A 23,191-nucleotide genomic window follows, 5' to 3' on the forward strand; every position below is an offset into this window, starting at 1 on the left:
ACAATATCAGGCAGCCATTGAAAGGGTACCCATGAGTTAACCAATCAAATTGCCTGTGTTAGAGGTCCCATTCCCATTCTATGTGTGTTGCTGCTGCATTGTGTGTGTGTGTGTGGGGGGGGGGGGTTACCTAGGCAACCAAAGACTTGTTTGCTTGTTTCAACAAGGAGTAACACAGTTTCATCACGTTGTTAAGAGTCCATGTTACGGCTGAAACGGACTCAAGGTGACCACTTCCTCCCGCAGGTACGTCAGGATGGAGGCAAAGTGCTTCCCACAACGATCGATCAGGATCCAGCCTGGACGGGAACATACAAGGCAAGTGAAAGGCAACGGTCCAATTCCAATCAGTGTAGTTCTGTGTGTCTTTTTGATGACATGGCTGCCATGGGGCCTGAACATCTAAATGGTATTTGTATTCATTGCATATGATTGTTGTTTTAGTCATCTGTTCCATTTCGAAGCCTGTATTAAGACTAAGTAGAGTTTCATCTATGTGTCTGATCCATAAGAGTGACTGAGAGACGTTCTGGAAGTCTCCAAAGTCCTTCTCACCTTCTCTGTCAATGAAGACCTCCTTCCCTGCCACTGAACATGGCCTTCAGCATGGAGTCCTGCCTGGTGAGCACCTGCAGCGTGCTGTAGAACAGGGTCCCCCCTACGTTTAGACGCACATACTTGTTACCCAGGCCCAACACCGCTCTGTAGCTGCACGTCTTGGACTTGGGACACGCCATCTGGGAGGCTGTGGAGGGGGAGAATATAATATAACTTTATTGTCTATTCAAGGATGAAAATATTTCTTTAGCATCACCATATAAGCATTTAAAATATTGTTTTTAAATGTGTAAGTGTATGCAGTCAGCCTAGCACACTGTATAGCCTACATAAGCAGAGGATATTGGCACATTCATTCATAACTGACGGCTGCCCTGATTACCCACTATTCCATGTATACCTTCATGAGAAGGTCTAATGGCTTGGGAGCCAGTGGAGATGACCTGGGTCTGGAGGCATAGCCGGTGCAGGGGGAGCTGGCAGCTGTCCCCGGACATGTCCCTATGAAGGTAGATGACCACCCTGCAGACGGAGGTCTTGATGTCCCCCGCCGTGGTGACAGCTACTGGGGGGGCGCCACAGCCTCTCACTGGCCCTGCAGACCTGGTGGATGGGAGGCAATAAAAACCTCAACCCTCTGGCCTGTGCTGATATGACAGACTAACAAGGTGACAGTTGGGAAAATGTCCCTCTGAAAGGAATGAAATCTGAAACCTTGATTTATAGTCATTGGGTGAAATTAGAGGGGAGTTGCTCTGGCCAATGCGGTCATACTTAAAACACCAGTAGTCGAGAACACTGTGAACACAATGGAGAGGAAGCCACCCACCCAATCAGTATCTCCCTCTCCATTTCCCCTAGCATGGAATTTATCAGGGCCCACAACACTGTGTGTGTGTGTGTGTGTGTGTGTGTGTGTGTGTGTGTGTGTGTGTGTGTGTGTGTGTGTGTGTGTGTGTGTGTGTGTGTGTGTGTGCGTGTGTGCGTGCGTGTGTGTGTGTGTGTGTGTGTGTGTGTGTGTGTGTGTGTCTTATTTCAAATCAAAATTGATTTGTCACATACACATGTTTTGCAGATGTTATTGCGGGTGTAGTGAAATGCTTGTGTTTCTAACTCCAACAGTGCAGTAATATCTAACAAGTAATATCTAACAATACACACAACCTAAAAGTAAAAGAATGGAATTAAGAAATATATAAATATTAGGATGAGCGATGTCGTAGTGGCATAGACTAAAATACTGTAGTATAGAATACAGTATATACACATGAGATGAGTAAAGCAAAAATATGTAAACATTATTAAAGTGACAAGTGTTCCATTTATTAAAGTGGCCAGTGATTGGAGCTTAAATAAAGGTTACATTTCAAGTCTACATAGGGTGTATGGGGCAGCAGCATCTAAGGTGCAGGGTTACGTAACAGGGTGGAAGCTGCCTAGTGATGGCTTATTTGGTAGAATGTCCCCAAAAATGTTGCATACCAGAGGAAGACAGTCTGTCTCTGGGGAACTTTGATTCAGATGGGTGCAGTAGTGTAATTCCAACCGGCAGAGGAAGTTATGTATTGTGATATCAAACCATAGGCTACCCCTGTGGAACTGTCATGTCATATGTCCTAATACGTAGTACAACTAAAGTAGGTCTAAAACGTCTGCACATATAATTATGAGATAACGCTAACTAGCAACATGCCACATAGGGATGAGTCACAAACTGTAGTTCAGCTAGAGCTATATACTAGTTAACTAGACCTATTTGTTTTCTTTTGTTCTACTGTATTATTGATTGTATGTTTGTTTATTCCATGTGTTGTTTTTTGTGTCACAGTGACACATTATATAAACTCTTTATAGTGTTTTATTTACATTTTAGAGGCGATAAGGTGATAAGTTGGACAGATCGTGTGAAAAAAAAGCTATTTTCCCACACGACATCTCTCGTCTCACTATCACGCATTAGTTTCGCTTCCCCACCCGCCATTTTTAAAAAGACCCAACGGGGCTCATTGCTGTCTTGAATCATGCAGAAACGGGCATCGTTTAGGTCATGTAATTGATTCTGTTGGAAAGGGGAGAAATTGTGCTTTACAATGGTATTGACATTTTTATTTTTTATTTATTTATTTCATTTCACCTTTATTTAACCAGGTAGGCAAGTTGAGAACAAGTTCTCATTTACAATTGCGACCTGGCCAAGATAAAGCAAAGCAGTTCGACAGATACAACGACACAGAGTTACACATGGAGTAAAACAAACATACAGTCAATAATACAGTATAAACAAGTCTAGATACAATGTGACAGTCAATATGTGACAGTCAATAAGTCAATATACAAACATTACAGTTGATCTGGAAGTATTACGTTTTGGGGGCGCTAAAATAAGGGCAATTGTTCGGACCAAGGCGATGTACGAGTTTACGTTAACTAACTGACGTTACTAGTACTGGCTAACTTATTGTTGTCAAGTACAAATTCAAGAACATTGAGACAAAACATGGAACGACGTAGTCCTAGTGTATAATAACTAGATAACGTTTCAAATCGAATTTCAAATATAACGATTAAAAAAAACACAACACAAAAAAAAAAACTAGTTTGATAATAGGTAATTAGTTTGTTGAACAGCTGTTCGTTAGTACATTAAAAGCTATGTTATATATACGCCACCTACAATTGTCAATGTAACAAGGCAACGACGATAAATAACTTTCCCGACTTCCATAAAAGTGTCCTCCTACAACTCCCATCCACCTCCCTCCCGGAAGGTACATCCCAGGGCCAAACACAACTGGTTCCCCCCTCTGAGACGGTCTCCTGTGGATTATGCCACATAGATCACAACATTGATATCAAATTGAAATACGTTTAAGGTAAGTGAAAGACCGACTTGAATTCTCACTTGTAGACAATAATGATGTGACTTTTGTACAGTTTGTAAGCAGCAGCACACGATGAAATACCTAGTAGGATAGCTAAAACAGTTAGCTAATGCCACCGAGCCCTGCTACTAGTTACTAGCCTCTTCCTCTATTATCCAGTTAGCTAATGCTACCTAGCTAGCCCTGCTACTGGCTAGTTACTAGCCTTTTCCTCTATTATCCAGTTAGCTAATGCTACCTAGCCCTGCTACTGGCTAGTTACTAGCCTTTTCCTCTATTATCCAGTTAGCTAATGCTACCTAGCCCTGCTACTGGCTAGTTACTAGCCTCTTCCTCTATTATCCAGTTAGCTAATGCTACCTAGCTAGCCCTGCTACTGGCTAGTTACTAGCCTCTTCCTCTATTATCCAGTTAGCTAATGCTACCTAGCTAGCCCTGCTACTGGCTAGTTACTAGCCTCTTCCTCTATTATCCAGTTAGCTAATGCTACCTAGCTAGCCCTGCTACTGGCTAGTTACTAGCCTCTTCCTCTATTATCCAGTTAGCTAATGCTACCTAGCTAGCCCTGCTACTGGCTAGTTACTAGCCTCCTCCTCTATTATCCAGTTAGCTAATGCTACCTAGCTAGCCCTGCTACTGGCTAGTTACTAGCCTTTTCCTCTATTATCCAGTTAGCTAATGCTACCTAGCTAGCCCTGCTACTGGCTAGTTACTAGCCTTTTCCTCTATTATCCAGTTAGCTAATGCTACCTAGCTAGCCCTGCTACTGGCTAGTTACTAGCCTTTTCCTCTATTATCCAGTTAGCTAATGCTACCTAGCTAGCCCTGCTACTGGCTAGTTTCTAGCCTTTTCCTCTATTATCCAGTTAGCCCATAACATTGACAGTCCGATGAGGGCACCAGAACAAGCTGTGATAAAGCTAATTAGCTTGCTGTCTATCTAGATAGCAGTCTTGGTAAGTAACTATAGAGAGAGAGTGTGTGTGTGTGTGTGTGTGTGTGTGTGTGTGGCCCTTCTGGTTGTAAATTATAGCCAACGTTAGCTAGTTATAGAGTACGTTGCCAAAGAAGCAGCTGGCTAGCGCAGATTAAAGGTGATCGCATATGTGCCAACAACTAATTATATCAGATAGTCAGCTAGTGATTAGTCAAAGGTCACAGAATCAAATGGTGTGTGTTTAAAAAAAAATAGTGTGAACAATATTTTCCTAACTAACATTATCCCTGTCTGTCACAACACGGGATTCTGGCTTCTTTTCTCAACTTTTTAATAAAAATAAAAAATATAAGTATTTTCTCAACTCCTACTCGCCAAGTTTACTAATGTAGCATCATCATCGGTCGCTGTAAAAAGTTACTTTTTTATAATAAATGTAACAGTTGGACAATGAAGATTCCAAAAATGTCAAAATAAAATGGGAGTTATATTGGAAAGACACCAAGATATGACAAATATTTACACACTTTATATATATATACAGTTAAATTAGATCTATAGAAATAGGTCATATTTACACAAATGTAAATCACCAATGATCTGTACAAATAAGTACCAATCCACAAATGTAAACCACTATCCACAAAGGGGCTGCAGGGAGCCTAGTGGTTAGAGGGGCTGCAGGGAGCCTAGTGGTTAGAGGGGCTGCAGGGGAGCCTAGTGGTTAGAGGGGCTGCAGGGGAGCCTAGTGGTTAGAGGGGCTGCAGGGGAGCCTAGTGGTTAGAGGGGCTGCAGGGGAGCCTAGTGGTTAGAGGGGCTGCAGGGGAGCCTAGTGGTTAGAGGGGCTGCAGGGGAGCCTAGTGGTTAGAGGGGCTGCAGGGGAGCCTAGTGGTTAGAGGGGCTGCAGGGGAGCCTAGTGGTTAGAGGGGCTGCAGGGGAGCCTAGTGGTTAGAGGGGCTGCAGGGGAGCCTAGTGGTTAGAGTGTTGGGCTAGTAACCGAAGGGTTGCTCGATCGAATCCTGAGCTGACAAGGTATAAATCTGTCATTCTGCCCTTAAACAAGGCAGTTGATTAACCCACTGTTCCTAGTCCGTCACTGTTAATAAGAATTTGTTCTTAACTGACTTGCCTAGTTAAATCAATATCCACAAGCGCAATTCACTATTCACAAACATTTGTATGTGTAAATCGATATATTGTTCTGTACATTTTGTTATGACTGCAGATATGCGGGTCATTTCCAAGGGCCTTAAGTAAAATGACTGCCATAAAGATTAGCACATAGGAGAGTTATGCACAAACATGACAGATAAGGAAAACCTGCAACTCCATATTTGGAGGCTCTTGGGTCACCTGACAAAGTTCTCATGCATAATCTTTATTTAACTAGACAAGTCAGTTTAGAACAAATTCTTATTTACAATGACAGCCTACCCCAGCCAAAACCTAACCCGGAGGACGCTGGGCCAATTATGCGCCACCCTATGGGACTGCCAATCACGGCCAGCCTGGAAACAAACCAGGGTCTGTAGTGACTCCTCTGAGATGCAGTGCCTCAGAACGCTGAGCCACTCGGGAGCCCACACCGCTTGCTTTTTATGTGCGAGTGTTGCAAAATAAATAAATGTTCACATACATTATTCTTTCATTGCATCCAAACTGCTCGTGCACGTCTATAAACCTCTGCATAGCCAGGCGCTAAAATGTTGATGCGCTGCAAGGGTGTTTATATCCCGGGACAAATTTAGCTAGCAACAGCAAAGTAGCTTGCTAAATTACCCATGAACGTTTAATGTATTTTTGTGATTTAACGCACCGTCTCGACACTTACAGTACCAGTCAAAAGTGTGGACATCTACTCATTCCAGGGTTTATTTTTACTATTTTCTACATTGTAGAATAATAGTGTAGACATCAACACTATGAAATAACACCTATGGAATCATGTAGTAACCAAAAAAGTGTTAAACAAATCAAAATATTTTATATTTGAGATTCCTCAAAGTAACCACCCTTTGCCTTGATGACAACTTTGCACACTTGGCATTCTCTCAACCAGCTTCATGAGGTAGTCCAGTCACCTGGAATGCATTTCACATAAAATGTTATTGGGCACATACATGTGTTTTAGCAGATGTTATTGCGGGTGTAGCGAAATGCTTGTGCTTCTAGTTCGGACAGTGCAGCACTATCTAACAAGTAATATCTAACAATTTCACAACATTACCCAATACACACACATCTAAAGTAAAGGAATGGAATTAAGAATATATAAATATACGGACGAGCAATGTCAGAGCGGCATAGGCTAAGATACAGTATGTACATAAGAGATTAGTAATGCAAGATATGTAAACATTATTAAAGTGGCCAATGATTTCAAGTCTGTGTATATAGGCAGCAGCCTCTCTGTGCTAGTGATGGCTATTTAACAGTCTAATGGCCTTAAGATAGAAGTTGTTTTTCAGTCTCTCAGTCCCAGCTTTGATGCACCTGTACTGACCTCACCTTCTGGATGTGAACAGGCAGTGGCTTGGGTGGTTGTTGTCCTTGACCTTTTTCAATTAACAGGTGTGCCTTGTTAAAGTTAATTTGTGGAATTTCTTTCCTTCTTAATGCGTTTGAGCCAATCAGTTATGTTGTGATAAGGTAGGGGTGGTATACAGAACAGAGCCCTATTTGGTAAAATACCAAGTTCATATTATGGCAAGAACAGCTCAAATAAGCAAAGAGAAACAACAGTCCATCATTACTTTAAGACATGAACGTCATGCAATCTGAAAAATGTCAAGAACTTTGAAAGTTCCATCAAGCGCTATGATGAAACTGGCTCTCATGAGGACCACCACAGGGAAGGAAGTTACCTCTGCTGCAGAGGATAAGTTCATTATAGTTACCAGCCTCAGAAATTGCAGCCCAAATAAATGCTTCAGAGTTCAAGTAACAGACACATCTCAAATTCAACTGTTCAGAGGAGACTGTGAATCAGTCATGCCTTCATGGTCGAATTGCTACAAAGAAACCAGTACTAAAGGACACCAATAAGAAGACTTGCATGGGCCAAGAAGCAATGGACATTAGATCGGTGGAAGTCTGTTCGATGATTCCAAATTTGAGGTTTTTGCTTCCAACTGCCATGTCTTTGTGAGATGCAGAGTATGTTAATGGATGATCTCTGCATGTGTGGTTCCCACCGTGAAGCATGGAGGAGGTGTGATGTTGTGGGGGTGCTTTGCTGGTGACGCTGTCTGTGATTTATTTAGAATTCAAGGCACACTTAACCAGCATGTCTACCACTGCATTCTGCAGTGATGCGCCATCCCATCTGGTTTGCGCTTAGTGGGACTTAGTGGGACTATCATTTGTTTTTCAACAGGACAATGACCCAACACACCTTCAGGCTGTGTAAGGGCTATTTGACCAAGAAGGAGAGTCAATGCTGCATCAAATGACCTCCACAATCACCTGACCTCAATCCAATTGATGTTTGGGATGAATTGGACCGCAGAGTGAAGGGAAAAGGAGCCAACAAGTGCTCAGCATATGTGGGAACTCCTTCAAGACTGTTGGAAAAGCATTCCAGGTGAAGCTGGTTGAGAGAATGCCAAGAGTGTGCAAAGCTGTCATCAAGGCAAAGGGTGGCTACTTTGAAGAATCTAAAATATATTTTGATTTGTCCACATTTGTTTTTACTGGTATGGTACATGCTGTCTAGACCGGGCGTGCGTGCGTCTGCATGTTGATTTTGTCCAGACACAATCAGGACACGCAGGTGGAATTATCAAAACAAACATTCATGCCAATTTAGCTAGCTTGCTGTTGCTAGCTAATTTATCCTGGGATATAACCATTAGGTGTTATTTTACCTGAAGTGCAGAAGGTCCTCTACTATGAATCCACTGATAAAAGGGTAAACCGAGTTTGTTTCTAGTAATCTCTCCTCCTTCAGGCTTCTTCTTCTTTGGACTTTATATGGTAGTTGGCAACCAACTTTAAGGTACATTACCACTACCAACTGGACAGGAGTGTAAACCTCCAGTTCATCTTTCAGTCACCCACGTGGGTATATGCTCCTAAAAACCAATGAGGGCGTAACGCGAGCGGTGTGGTTAGCATGTTAGCGTTCTTATAGAATCAACGGAAAGACAATGTATTCCATTGAGCCCATTTCACCCATTCCCAGGGTGTGTTTGGCGGGTCATTAGAAACATTTCCGCGGGTCGTAATGTTAACGGGGGGCCGACAGGCACAAGCAAAGAGTGTTAAAGAGCCGCAGGGGTAAAATGAAAGCAATTGGATACAGCGAGATTCAAGTGGATTTTAGCACTCCTAACACAGGGAATAGATGGCTGAAAAAGACAGACCCTCGGGTAGGCGGGGAATGCCCGTTGCTATACTAATGTGACAGACATGACTAAAATAATACAAGCCCACAAGTTGTCTTTCACCTATTCCTCCCTTTTAGATCAAATGCAGATGAGGAAAGGAAGCCACTTTAGACTGTTGAGATGCTGGATAAATAAAGGTTAAATAATATATATTTTAAAGCATCTGTATATCCAGGGCATCTCATGGTATTAATGCAGTGTTTTTTTTGCGCCCCCCCCCTCCCATCTATAACCCAGCTCTTGGAGACAGGCCTTGTGGCCATGGCGAAAGACCCGTTGGGTGAAGCTGGTCTTCATTTTGATGAACTCAACAAGCTGCGGGTGCTGGAACCAGAGGTGGACCAGAAGACCAGGGAGCTCAAGGAGGAGTGTGACGACTTTGTTGACAGTAAGAGCATTCCATTTAGCTTCTGTTGTGTGTCCCAAATGGCACCATATTCCATACAAAATTATTGCACTATATAGGGAATAGTGTGCCATTTGGACTGTACCTTTTGGTGTTAAGTTTCATGACTTTCATAGAATATTGTGGAGATGTACACTCGCACACGGTCTTAATGTTAAAACTGTGTTCTTCAAATGTTGTTGACACCTAATATACCAAATAGTGTTTTGCTAACCTTCGTGCATTCTTTCAATACATAGAAATCGGCCAGTTTCAGAAGATAGTGGGTGGTCTCATTGAGCTGGTGGATGAATTGGCAAAAGAGGCAGAGACAGAAAAGATGAAGGTAAGGGGTTGTGAGTTTCTTAGTCCATCTTGACAGGGCTCAGACGCTGACGCCGCCATACTTTTTGTTCACTCATTCAAAGTCAATTGTTTTTAACGTGTCAGTCAGATCAACGTGACCGCTGGCTCTACAATCTGCAAGCAATTTCAGGTTGAAAACAAAACGGTGTACTTTGACTGCTAGCTAGCTAGGCCACGGAGTACACTTGCTGCACTTTTCTGTGGGAATGACTGAGTGCTTCTTATCTGGGTGAACAACATGCTGCTGCCCTGCCTTCCTTCTCCCAGGCTATTGGAGCCAGGAACCTGTTGAAGTCTGTGGCCAAGCAGAGGGAGGCCCAGCAACAGCAGCTCCAGGCCCTGATAGCAGAGAAGAAGATGCAGCTGGAGAGGTAAGAAGACTTGTAGCCTGGCCCCAGATCGGATCTCGCTAGCCTGGTCCCAGATCGGATCTCGCTAGCCTGGTCCCAGATCTGTTTGTGCTTTTGCCCAATCCATTGTCAAGCCAAACATGTTTGGGAGGACAATTCCATAAGGAGTTGGCAAGAGTGCAGAAACAGACTGGCACCCAGGCTATATTAAAGAGACTAGAAACAGACTGGCACCCAGGCTATATTAAAGAGACTAGAAACAGAATGGTACCCAAGCTATACTAAGGGACCAGAAACAGACTGGCACCCAGGCTGACTAGTTTAAAAAATAATAATATTGTACTGAGGACAGCTGGTTGGTAAAATGTGCCTCTAGAGCAGAAACAAACGTGATTGGTCAAATGTATTGGGCAAGAAATGTATGACTGAGGTCTAGACTCTTTGTGAAATCAATAACGATGTGGAAATCTATTCAGTTAGTGTCTCATTCTCAGTGGTTGACCTTAAAGTCAGTCAGTCAGTTAATTACTGGGGTTTAATTAAGTTTTGTGTTTGTTTGTAATCTATTCCAGGTATCGCATTGAGTACGAAGCTCTCTCCAAAGTGGAGGCTGAGCAGAATGAGTTTATCGAACAGTTCATTCTGCAGAAATAAGGCCCGGCGTGTTCGTGTGTTAGTGACCATGTTTCCAGGGTGCCCGTATTGTTTTCTATGGGTGATAACCACTACACTGTGGGTTAACGGGAATCGCTCATCTGAACACAATAACCTCTCTTACACTTCACAAGCAATCCAAAACTGTTCCAACTAAAACACGGGTTTGGCCCAGACACCAACAGACAGACTACATGCAAAGTTAGAAGAAACTGTATAACCCCATCAAATGTCCCTCACGAGCAGGTGTCTAAGTGACAGTCCCCCTATTTTTAGCATTTAAGTGTTGGAATGCTTCAATATAGTTCAAACCTGAGGCTCTATAGATGTCACAACTTTCACAACACTACAGTATGTCAGTCAACCAAATGGGGTAGAAAGCTATTTATATATATGAAGGAATTTATTTATACTATTTAATACTGAATAATTACTCTGTATAGATTAGTTTTATTACCTTTTTCTACAAGTGGAAAAACAAAAGTACAGTATGTGCATGTTACTGTAAATTTCAGGATTTTGAAAACAATTTTAAAAAATTCTGTGTTCCCCCCCCCCTCCCCATTTGTATCTTAATTCTGTTTTACATCTAAGGTACGAATATGTTCATGGTGTGATCATTTCACCTTTGTCTGTGGTACTACAGCAACACATTTACCCTCAGGTGGCTTATTAGAGTTTCAGGCCAGTGTATACAAACCATTTTTTTTTTAAAGTAATGTACATTATTTATGTTTACAGTAAATATCATCCTCTGCATTCATCTTATCCATGTTAAAAGTTAGTAAACCAACTTAGTGGACCAACTTCATCAAAAGATGAGATATACTTGAAATAAAAAAAGGATTTGCACATTTTGATTCTCTTGGGTGTCCAATATTCTTGACTATTTGCTAATCTGTGACGATCAAAACAATATGAATGTTTAACGTACCTATGGTGTTTTATTGACTTGAAATGTACCAATTGACAATTCATCACTTGAGGAAAAAAAATCACTATGAAAATGAGTACTGTAGACTAAGAGGGATGATAGCCTGGACAGACTGCCGGGTAACAGTACAGTGTATTACAGAATGTACAGGTGGATTAGTAGCCCGAGTGCTAATCTGTTTGTGCCATCAAACCGAACAGGTGACAAGGACAGCAATGGAGTTGGACAATAGCACAAACAGACTAGCACTCAGGCTAGAAATGAGTGTCTTTTTATTTGATCTTCTTGGCCTTAGCTGAGCCCTTCCCTCCCTGAGTGTTGGCGTTGTAAGCTGAGCTGAAGAGCATTGTGAACAGCAGCGTCAGAGGAATCAGGAGGTACGGCGCGTAGATGGCTACCAGGGTATAACGCTCCTTCTGGGTCTGGGGGCCAGGGTGGGGCTCTGTGGGGAAGGGGTAGTAGAGGATGTGGGCTAGGATGGGGACCAGGGTGGTGACTACGTGGGTGGAATACACAATGGCTGGAGTCCTGATCCACTTGCAGCCTCCTGGAAGAGAGGATGGTTGATGGAACAGAATTAGGTTGATTCCCTATATAGTGCACTACTTTTATAATCAGGGCCCAGGTCAAAAGTAGTGGGACAGAGGGTGTCATTTGGGATACATAAGAGAGGATGGTTGATGGAACAGAATTAGGTTGATTCCCTCCAGTGTTATGACAGACTTACCTGCCTTCATGTCTGATTTTTATTTTATTTTTTATGACAACATCTGTGTCCTATTCCCTATATAGTGCACTACTTTTATAATCAGGGCCCTGGTCAAAAGTAGTGGGACAGAGGGTGCCATTTGGGATACATATACTGATAGAGGGGTGTTAAGGAATGGGCATACGCTAGAGGTCACACTTGAGTTACACAACTATAATGTGCCAAATCAAAGGTATTTTGCAACATGGGCTTTTATGTTGTAATTCCAAATAACACTTTTTTTGTTTTTACATTAGTTTGCTAGACATTATTTTTTGTCCTAAATGGCAGCCTATTCCCTATGTAGTGCGTGAGTTTTGCCCTCTTTCGTCCAAAGTACTGAACTAAAGGGGAAAGGGTGCCATTTGGGCCGAATCCCATTGTTATCTGACCTTTCAGGAAGGCGTATGCAGCTATGGGGAAGAAGGGTGTTTGAACCAGAGCTTCGCAGAAGATGAAGGACTTGAACCAGGTGGGGGGATCCAGCATCATGGGGTCTCTGAACTCAGCCCCATACCATCTCAAAACATCTTTCAGCTGTAAAATATATATATTTTTTGTAAACACTCAATGTTGCATCACTATAGGCACATTGGTTGTTACAAGTGATTTCCAACATCCCACTCCAAAATAAATATGGTGATATGACGCAGTCACCGTCACCCACTACAACCTTTCCTTCAAGGACCTACTACCACACACGAGTCAATTAAACATGTCGAACTTAACGTCGTTAACGTTACCTGTTGAGGATACATCTGCGCAGGAAGCAACGCTTGAAGATCAATGAATAATGTAATAGGAATGTGAGAAGCAAAATAAAAGACAAATATAATTTCTAATATACGAAGAATACCCATATTGAATCAAAGGAAAGACACACCAAAAATATAAACAGCTATCTCTAAGCTTTAATTTAGATGTTATCGAGAACGCATGCGAATTTCACAACGTTGAAAGAAAAGGGGGGTGGTCTTGTGTCGTGGCAGCGCACGTTGGATGGTTCGATTCTATTGGCCCTTTTGCTTGGTTGATCTCGCTGAGGGGCGGTACTGAATATGGAGGCTCTGTTTAAAACATTTTAAAACATGGAGCAACCTTCCTTCCTCGACCAGGAATTACTTCAAGCCTAGGGAGGTAGATTAATAGAATTGAACCAGGCGCTATAGCGTTAAAGGACACGTCATTTTAGCGCGACACTCAATGCTTCATTGCTGTGACTCGCTTGCTAGTTGAGATTTCTGATCATGTTAGGCTGCGTTTCATTTAATTTATGTCGATTTGATCGCGGGGGAAGCAGTAGTAATGTCTGCAGTTTTCGGGTTGGCTATTTGTTTGAAGTGTATTAGGCCATAAATAAATCTATTTGCCAAAATTCATGATCTCTCCCATGTCTTATGCGACAAGTAGTTGTTCTGAAATGTTTATTGCTTGCCTACATTTAACTCCGTCCTCTGTGTTTAATATAACACACATACATGAATTATTCATATCGGGTTGCCTACGTGAAGTTTGTTCTATAGAAAGTATTTGACCAGCCACAAAATCAAGGAAATTAGAAGGGGGGATTTCGGCAAGGCTATTTTCTTGCCTTGTTGACTTATTGTCTTGATTATTCACATCATTCTTAGCTAAGTGGTATAGTCGTACGTTTCAACGGACATAGTTGATTCTGTCCATCTTCTCCGATTTCAGAGCACTCACGCAGAATAATTGATGAATTTACAAATGCTGGGCTGGACAACACCCGTTGATTATGGCCAGTGTCAGTAAACGTTGGCACAAAAAAAAGAGAAATTCAATTGTTGCTAGCAGCACAGTTACTGTAGAAAAGGCCCATGGAGTTGGTGGAATAATCCTTTAATTCATTGCCATTTACTCAGCTGGGCCAGGGGCGCTTTAATTAGGTCAGGTGGAAATGTCCGACAGATCTCAACTCCATAAAAGGAGGAAATTGCCATCGCCTGATCTCGCTGCTTTCTCTTCTTTAACTCCATCTGATCCAGAAGTTCTGTGCGTCCATGAATCCACCGACTCTTACCTTTCATCTGAATTATTAGTGGCGATCGGGAGAGTGGGCCATTCAGTTACTGTTAATAGTTATTACCGCGGAGCGCGGCTTGGAGCGCAGCTTCAAACATATTGTGTAATGTGAATTGTCAATGATCACGGCACTACGGATCCTCATAGGCCAATTATGCAATCGATATGGTTCATGTGTATTGAAATTAATTATATGCACACATGAAGACAATTGAAAGCGTGAAATGAGAAACGTCATTGTTTGCTAACTGATTGACTTTGATCATGGGGATTATAGATTGTATAACCATTCACTGTTTGTATTCTTTCATGATTTATGATAAATAGTTATGAGCCTAAATGACTCGCGGATGATTACTATTGACTTCTTAATGAACTGGACTGTTGAATTCCTTAACTTATGTTAATAATGACTGATATGATTTGATCTTTGATTATGAATTTGATTGTATACATGTTATTTGTTTCCTTTGTGATGCAGCACAGACTACTCAGTAAATATACCACTTTATGGTTAAAGGAATTCCTGCCTCAGTCTCATCCATTCCTCTGTCACCTGACACGTGACCACCTGTTCACAGTCATCCTACCTGTCCAGCTACCCACACAGATTCCAATAATCTTTCAGTTAGTCAGTCACCAATGCTCTGGATAACATGAAAACAGCCTAACCAGCTCTGCTAGGGAGAGCAAAATGGTCAGAGTGAGGTGTTCTCTCATTTGTGTCTGGAAGTACGGGGCGGCAGCGTAGCCTAGTGGTTAGAGCGTTGGACTAGTAACCGGAAGGTTGCGAGTTCAAACCCCCGAGCTGACAAGGTACAAATCTGTCGTTCTGCCCCTGAACAGGCAGTTAACCTGTTCCCAGGCCGTCATTGAAAATAAGACTTGCCTGGTTAAATAAAGGTAAAGTTAAAATAAATAAAAATAAAAAGTAGCCAGTTAGCTTGGGTGCTTGGCTGCTGTTGAACCCACGATCAACCCTGCGCCTAGTGTGTGCACACTGAATGCTCTGAGAGCAAAACGATCTGAATTTACAAACGGACAATCTGACAAAGGTATGGATTTACGAACTTCAAGAGGGAACTCTGGGACTCGAGATTTAATTTACGAAGATGCGAAATGCTATGCTAACAAGCTACCAAGAGGTTGCATCAACTTCCGGTAGACAGTACGCTCAACTGAAACAATACTGTTTGTTTACAGTATACTAAAATGAACTAACACTATATACTCATTAAGTATGTAGTATACAGTATTTTTAGTATGGGTATTTGAACACAGCTACGGAGAAATGCTACCAAGACTAACTGTTCTAACTGTAATGACTTGAATGAGGTCCCTGAGAAAAAGCGTCAACAGGGAAGCAAGCCCACCAGGTAGAGGTAGTGGTGCCAAGAAGAGTTGCAAGGCCCCCTGAGAAGAACATTATGAACATTATGGTTGAGGTAGCTATAACACTATAACTATAACGTTACCTCTATAATTGTATAGCTTGAACACTGTCTAATTTCTGAGACATTGATTCTTGCTATATTAACCAGCAGCTTATACAGCCGACGATTACCATTGCATTTCTATCAGAAACCTGTATGCATGGTGGTGGTATATGTTTGTAATGTTTCTGATCTATGCATGAATGCACTGTTGCACTGTCCAGAACGTGTGTGTGTGTGCAACACCTAGCCCCCACACTCACTGTCGTAAAATACTTGTATTTTAAACGTGCATTTTCATAATATAGGTCTAATGACTGCTCCATATTATTTTGCAGGTTGTCATTACATACGACCCACAATTGAATCATTCAAAACCAAGAGTTGCTTTCCCTGACAAACAAGGAGTGGAAGCAGAAGGGGAAGGTAATTGCTTGAGAATTTCCGGGAATGATTCATAACTTGGCAGTGAGCGACGTGGCCACCTTTGCAAAGTTAGCCTTGACACCATATCCCAATAAATCAGAAAGCAGATTGTAAAGAAAATGCAAGCTGAGGCCAAATCCTATACATTCCTGTTTTTTTAACCTTGCATCTTGAGTAGTACCTCGTTGGAGAATATGAAGGCTTTTTCATATGAAGCGTTGTATGATGAATTGTCCAGGAAGACACCATGGCTTTATACCACCATCAATACTGCAACAGGTGGTTCCTGCTGCCTCCGACACCCTACTACTGCTACCTCCGACCCCCTCCTACTGCTACCCCCGACCCCCTCCTACTGCTACCCCCGACCCCCTCCTACTGCTAAACCAATGGAAGAGAGGAGGAATATGAGGAAGAGGCTGAAATAGAGATGGATGGTCCAGTGAAGGAAAGAGAGGAGGAAGACTGTGGTCCAGTGGAGGAAGAGATCGGTAGACTGGGGTCCAGTGGAAGAAGAGATCGGTAGACTGGGGTCCAGTGGAGGAAGAGATCGGTAGACTGGGGTCCAGTGAAGGAAGAGATCGGTAGACTGGGGTCCAGTGGAGGAAGAGATCGGTAAACTGGGGTCCAGTGGAGGAAGAGATCGGTAGACTGGGGTCCAGTGGAGGAAGAGATCGGTAGACTGGGGTCCAGTGGAGGAAGAGATCGGTAAACTGGGGTCCAGTGGAGGAAGAGATCGGTAGACTGGGGTCCAGTGAAGGAAGAGATCGGTAGACTGGGGTCCAGTGAAGGAAGAGATCGGTAGACTGGGGTCCAGTGGAGGAAGAGATCGGTAAACTGGGGTCCAGTGGAGGAAGAGATCGGTAGACTGGGGTCCAGTGGAGGAAGAGATCGGTAGACTGGGGTCCAGTGAAGGAAGAGATCGGTAGACTGGGGTCCAGTGGAGGAAGAGATCGGTAAACTGGGGTCCAGTGGAGGAAGAGATCGGTAGACTGGGGTCCAGTGGAGGAAGAGATCGGTAGACTGGGGTCCAGTGAAGGAAGAGATCGGTAGACTGGGGTCCAGTGGAGGAAGAGATCGGTAGACTGGGGTCCAGTGGAGGAAGAGATCGGTAGACTGGGGTCCAGTGGAGGAAGAGATCGGTAGACTGGGGTCCAGTGGAGGAAGAGATCGGTAGACTGGGGTCCAGTGGAGGAAGAGATCGGTAGACTGGGGTCCAGTGGAGGAAGAGATCGGTAGACTGGGGTCCAGTGGAGGAAGAGATCGGTAGACTGGGGTCCAGTGGAGGAAGAGATCGGTAGACTGGGGTCCAGTGAAGGAAGAGATCGGTAGACTGGGGTCCAGTGGAGGAAGAGAGTGAAGGAGAGGAGGAAGAGGACCAATAGTCCAGGGAGAGATGGAGAGAGAGGAAGACAGAGGACCAATAGTCCAGGGAGAGATGGAGAGAGAGGAAGACAGAGGACCAATAGTCCAGGGAGAGATGGAGAGAAAGGAAAAGGGACATCAACAGAGACAAATGAAAAGGGAGAGGGTGGACTCGGATGAAAGAGATGAGGAGGACTTTGACAAAGGGAGGAGGAGGACTGATGAAAGGGAGGAAGATGACTGATGAAAGGGAGGAAGAGGACTCTGACAAACAGAGGGGGAGGACTGATGAAAGGGAGGAAGAGGACTGATGAAAGGGAGGAAGAGGACTGATGAAAGGGAGGAAGAGGACTGATGAAAGGGAGGAAGAGGGCTCTAATGAAAGGGAGGAAGAGGACTCTAATGAAAGGGAGGAAGAGGACTGATGAAAGGGAGGAAGAGGACTCTGATGAAAGGGAGGAAGAGGACTCTAATGAATGGGAGGAAGAGGACTCTGATGAAAGGGAGGAAGAGGACTCTGATGAAAGGGAGGAAGAGGACTAATGAAAGGGAGGAAGAGGACTCTGATGAAAGGGAGGAAGAGGACTCTGATGAAAGGGAGGAAGAGGACTCTAATGAAAGGGAGGAAGAGGGCTCTAATGAAAGGGAGGAAGAGGACTCTAATGAAAGGGAGGAAGAGGACTAATGAAAGGGAGGAAGAGGACTCTAATGAAAGGGAGGAAGAGGACTCTAATGAAAGGGAGGAAGAGGACTCTAATGAAAGGGAGGAAGAGGACTCTGATGAAAGGGAGGAAGAGGACTCTGATGAAAGGGAGGAAGAGGACTCTAATGAAAGGGAGGAAGAGGACTCTAATGAAAGGGAGGAAGAGGACTCTGATGAAAGGGAGGAAGAGGACTCTGATAGAACAGTGGAAACTGAAAACATTGGAATGAACCTGTGAGATTAGAGAATGTTTCAGAGAGGATGTCTGGAGATTACAAATCAAGGCCAAGGCTCCATCTCTGAACAAGGCCGGGACAATCGTAGTTCACGAAACGATAAAACCTTTGAACTGTACTTAATGGTCATAATATGGTCATAAATATGACATGACACATCTACTGACATCTTGAGTCCATGTGCAGGGGTACGAGGTAGTTGAGGTAGATATGTACATATAGGTAGGGATAGTTGAGGTAGATATGTACAGTTGAAGTCGGAAGTTTACATACACTTAGGTTGGAGTCATTAAAACTAGTTTTTCAACCACTCCACAGATTTCTTGTTAACAAACTATAGTTTTGGCAAGTCGGTTAGGACATACACTTTGTGCATGACACAAGTCATTTTTCCAACAATTGTTTACAGACAGATTCTTTCACTTATAATTCACTGTATCACAATTCCAGGGGGTCAGATGTTTACGTACACTAAATTGACTGTGCCTTTTATCAGCTTTGAAAACATCCAGAAAATGATGCCATAGCTTTAGAAGCTTCTGATAGACTAATTGACATCATTTGAGTCAATTGGAGGTGGACCTGTGGATGTATTTCAAGGCCTACCTTCAAACTCAGTTCCTCTTTGCTTGACATCATGGGAAATTCAAAAGAAAATCAGCCAAGACCTCAGAAAAAAATATTGTAGACCTCCACAAGTCTGGTTCATCCTTGGGAGGTACCAAGTCTGGTTCATCCTGAAGGTACCACGTTCATCTGTACAAGCAATAGTATGCAAGTATAAACACCATGGGACCACGCAGCCGTCATACCGCACAGGAAGGAGACGCGTTCTGTCTCCTAGAGATGAACGTACTTTGGTGTGAAAAGTGCAAATCAATCCCAGAACAACAGCAAAGGACCTTGTGAAGATGCTGGAGGAAACAGGTACATAAGTATCTATCCACAGTAAAACGAGTCCTATATCGACATAACCTGAAAGGCTGCTCAGCAAGGAAGAAGCCACTGCTCCAAAACCGCCATAAAAATGCCAAACTACGGTTTGCAACAGCACATGGGGACAAAGATCATACTTTTTGGAGAAATGTCCTCTGGTCTGATGAAACAAAAATAGAACTGTTTGGCCATAATGGCAGCATCATGTTGTGGGGGTGCTTTGCTGCAGGAGGGACTGGTGCACTTCCCAAAATAGATGGCATCATGAGGAAGAGAAAATTGTGTGGATATATTGAAGCAACATCTCAAGACATCAGTCAGGAAGTTAACGCTTGGTCGCAAATGGGTCTTCCAAATGGACAAGCCCAGTGACAAACTCCCTCACGACGCCAGCATACTTCCAAAGTCTTCAAGGAATACCTAGGATAGGGTAAGTAATCAAAATTTAGATGCACTATAAGGACAACAAAGTCAAGTTATTGGAATGGCCAAAGTCAAAATGTCAAACAACAAAGCCCATGACCTCAATCCTATATAAAATATGTGCGCAGAACTGAAAAAGCATGTGCGAGCAAGGAGGCCTACAAACCTGACTCAGTTACATCAGCTCTGTCAGGAGGAATGGGCCAAAATTCACCCAACTTATTGTGGGAAGCTTGTGGAAGGCTACCCGAAACGTTTGACCTAAGTGAAACAATTTAAAGGCAATGCTACCAAATATTAATTGAGTTTATGTAAACTTCTGACGCACTGGGAATGTGATGAAATAAATAAAAGCTGAAATAAATTATTCTGTCTACTATTATTCTGACATTTCACCTTCATAAAATAAAGTGGTGATCCTAACTGACCTAAGACAGGACATTTTTACTCGGATTGAATGTCAGGAATTGTGAAAAACTGAGTTTAAATGTATTTGGCTAAGGAGTATGTAAACTTCTGACTTAAACTGTAAATATAGGTAGGAATAGTTGAGGTAGATATGTAACTACAGGTAGGGATAGTTGAGGTAGATAGGTAGGGATAGTTGAGGTAGATATGTACATATAGGTAGGGATAGTTGAGGTAGATATGTACATATAGGTAGGGATAGTTGAGGTAGATATGTAACTACAGGTAGGGATAGTTGAGGTAGATATGTAAATATATGTAGGGATAGTTGAGGTAGATATGTAAATATAGGTAGGGATAGTTGAGGTAGATATGTAAATATAGGTAGGGATAGTTGAGGTAGATATGTAGGGATAGTTGAGGTAGATATGTACATATAGGTAGGGATAGTTGAGGTAGATATGTAAATATAGGTAGGGATAGTTGAGGTAGATATGTACATATAGGTAGGGATAAAGTGACTAGGCAGCAGGATAGATAATAAACAGCAGCGTTATGCAATGAGTCAAAAGAGGAAGTGCGAAAAGGGTCAATGCAGATAGTCCGGGTAGCTGCTATTGGTTAACTATTTATTGACTCATCACATAAGCTGCTGTAACTGTTTATTATCTATCCTGCTGCCTAGTCACCTTATCCTTACCTATATTTACATATCTACCTCAACTATCCCTACCTGTAGTTACATATCTACCTCAACTATCCCTACATATATTTACATATCTACCTCAACTATCCCTACCTGTAGTTACATATCTACCTCAACTATCCCTACCTATATGTACATATCTACCTCAACTATCCCTACCTATCTACCTCAACTATCCCTACCTGTAGTTACATATCTACCTCAACTATCCCTACATATCTACCTCAACTATCCCTGACCTATATTTACATATCTACCTCAACTATCCCTACCTATATGTACATATCTACCTCAACTATCCCTACCTATATTTACATATCTACCTCAACTATCCCTACATATCTACCTCAACTATCCCTACCTATATTTACATATCTACCTCAACTATCCCTACATATCTACCTCAACTATCCCTACCTATATGTACATATCTACCTCAACTATCTCTACCTATATTTACATATCTACCTCAACTATCCCTACATATCTACCTAACTATCCCTACCTATATTTACATATCTACCTCAACTATCCCTACATATCTACCTCAACTATCCCTTGAGTTACATATCTACCTCAACTATCCCTACCTGATAGTTACATATCTACCTCAACTATCCCTACCTATATGTACATATCTACCTCAACTATCCCTACATATCTACCTAGACTATCCCTACCTATATTTACATATCTACCTCAACTATCCCTACATATCTACCTCAACTATCCCTACCTATATTTACATATCTGACCTCAACTATCCCTACATATCTACCTCAACTATCCCTACCTATATGTACATATCTACCTCAACTATCCCTACCTATATTTACATATCTACCTCAACTATCCCTACATATCTACCTCAACTATCCCTACCTATATTTACATATCTACCTCAACTATCCCTACATATCTACCTCAACTATCCCTACCTGTAGTTACATATCTACCTCAACTATCCCTACCTGTAGTTACATATCTACCTCAACTATCCCTACCTATATTTACATATCTACCTCAACTATCCCTACCTGTAGTTACATATCTACCTCAACTATCCCTACCTATATGTACATATCTACCTCAACTATCCCTACATATCTACCTCAACTATCCCTACATATCTACCTCAACTATCCCTACATATCTACCTCAACTATCCCTACCTATATGTACATATCTACCTCAACTATCCCTACATATCTACCTCAACTATCCCTACATATCTACCTCAACTATCCCTACATATCTACCTCAACTATCCCTACATATCTACCTCAACTATCCCTACATATCTACCTCAACTATCCCTACATATCTACCTCAACTATCCCTACATATCTACCTCAACTATCCCTACATATCTACCTCAACTATCCCTACATATCTACCTCAACTATCCCTACCTATATTTACATATCTACCTCAACTATCCCTACCTATATGTACATATCTACCTCAACTATCCCTACATATCTACCTCAACTATCCCTACCTATATTTACATATCTACCTCAACTATCCCTACCTATATTTACATATCTACCTCAACTATCCCTACATATCTACCTCAACTATCCCTACCTATATGTACATATCTACCTCAACTATCCCTACATATCTACCTCAACTATCCCTACCTATATGTACATATCTACCTCAACTACCCCTACCTGTAGTTACATATCTACCTCAACTATCCCTACATATCTACCTCAACTATCCCTACCTATATTTACATATCTACCTCAACATCTACCTCAACTATCCCTACCTATATTTACATATCTACCTCAACTATCCCTACCTATATTTACATATCTACCTCAACTATCCCTACATATCTACCTCAACTATCCCTACCTATATTTACATATCTACCTCAACTATCCCTACCTATATTTACATATCTACCTCAACTATCCCTACATATCTACCTCAACTATCCCTACCTATATTTACATATCTACCTCAACTATCCCTACATATCTACCTCAACTATCCCTACCTGTAGTTACATATCTACCTCAACTATCCCTACCTATATGTACATATCTACCTCAACTATCCCTACATATCTACCTCAACTATCCCTACCTGTAGTTACATATCTACCTCAACTATCCCTACCTGTAGTTACATATCTACCTCAACTACCTTGTACCTCTGCACATGGACTCAGTACTGGTACCCGTGTATACAGACCAAGTTATCGTTACACATTCTGTATTTATTCCTTGTGTTAATATTTCTCTCTCAACATTGTTGGGAAGGTCTTCTACATCTGCATTGCTTGCTGTTTGG

The 23,191-nt window shown here is 42.3% G+C and overlaps 2 protein-coding genes across 3 annotated transcripts; one reads left to right on the plus strand and one right to left on the minus strand.

Annotated features, from left to right (window-relative positions):
* Window positions 1–3,294: 3,294 nt before the first annotated feature.
* On the plus strand, window positions 3,295–11,380 carry LOC118376365 (intraflagellar transport protein 20 homolog). Of its 2 annotated transcripts, none has more exons than XM_035763078.2 (5): window positions 3,295–3,431; window positions 9,003–9,153; window positions 9,411–9,496; window positions 9,784–9,887; window positions 10,439–11,380. In XM_035763078.2, the coding sequence occupies exons 2-5, from the start codon at window positions 9,027–9,029 to the stop codon at window positions 10,518–10,520; spliced, it is 399 nt and encodes a 132-aa protein (XP_035618971.1). In that variant the 5' UTR covers window positions 3,295–3,431; window positions 9,003–9,026; the 3' UTR covers window positions 10,521–11,380. The 2 variants fall into 2 exon arrangements, with proteins under 2 accessions (XP_035618971.1, XP_052324645.1); XM_052468685.1 differs by lacking the exon at window positions 3,295–3,431 and adding an exon at window positions 7,836–7,960.
* A 58-nt stretch (window positions 11,381–11,438) lies between these two features.
* Window positions 11,439–13,179, minus strand: tmem97 (transmembrane protein 97). Its single transcript, XM_035763077.2, has 3 exons — window positions 12,946–13,179; window positions 12,595–12,739; window positions 11,439–12,001 (listed from the first exon to the last, which is right to left on the minus strand). Exons 1-3 carry the CDS (start codon window positions 13,060–13,062, stop codon window positions 11,727–11,729), a joined length of 537 nt encoding a protein of 178 aa, XP_035618970.1. The 5' UTR covers window positions 13,063–13,179; the 3' UTR covers window positions 11,439–11,726.
* Window positions 13,180–23,191: the final 10,012 nt, after the last annotated feature.

Source organism: Oncorhynchus keta, chromosome 18 (genome assembly GCF_023373465.1).
Source record: "Oncorhynchus keta strain PuntledgeMale-10-30-2019 chromosome 18, Oket_V2, whole genome shotgun sequence".
NCBI classification, from domain to species: Eukaryota; Metazoa; Chordata; class Actinopteri; order Salmoniformes; family Salmonidae; genus Oncorhynchus; species Oncorhynchus keta.

Bases quoted from the DNA above. Each gene is read 5' to 3' on its own strand.
- tmem97 (XM_035763077.2), bottom strand. From the start codon at position 13,062: ATGGGTATTCTTCGTATATTAGAAATTATATTTGTCTTTTATTTTGCT. The intron at 12,740-12,945 runs GTAACGTTAACG...TATATTTTACAG, and splicing joins CGCAGATGTATCCTCAACAG to CTGAAAGATGTTTTGAGATG. The intron at 12,002-12,594 runs GTCAGATAACAA...CCTCTCTTCCAG, and splicing joins TGCATACGCCTTCCTGAAAG to GAGGCTGCAAGTGGATCAGG.
- LOC118376365 (XM_035763078.2), top strand. From the start codon at position 9,027: ATGGCGAAAGACCCGTTGGGTGAAGCTGGTCTTCATTTTGATGAACTC. The intron at 9,154-9,410 runs GTAAGAGCATTC...TTCAATACATAG, and splicing joins GTGTGACGACTTTGTTGACA to AAATCGGCCAGTTTCAGAAG. The intron at 9,497-9,783 runs GTAAGGGGTTGT...TCCTTCTCCCAG, and splicing joins CAGAGACAGAAAAGATGAAG to GCTATTGGAGCCAGGAACCT.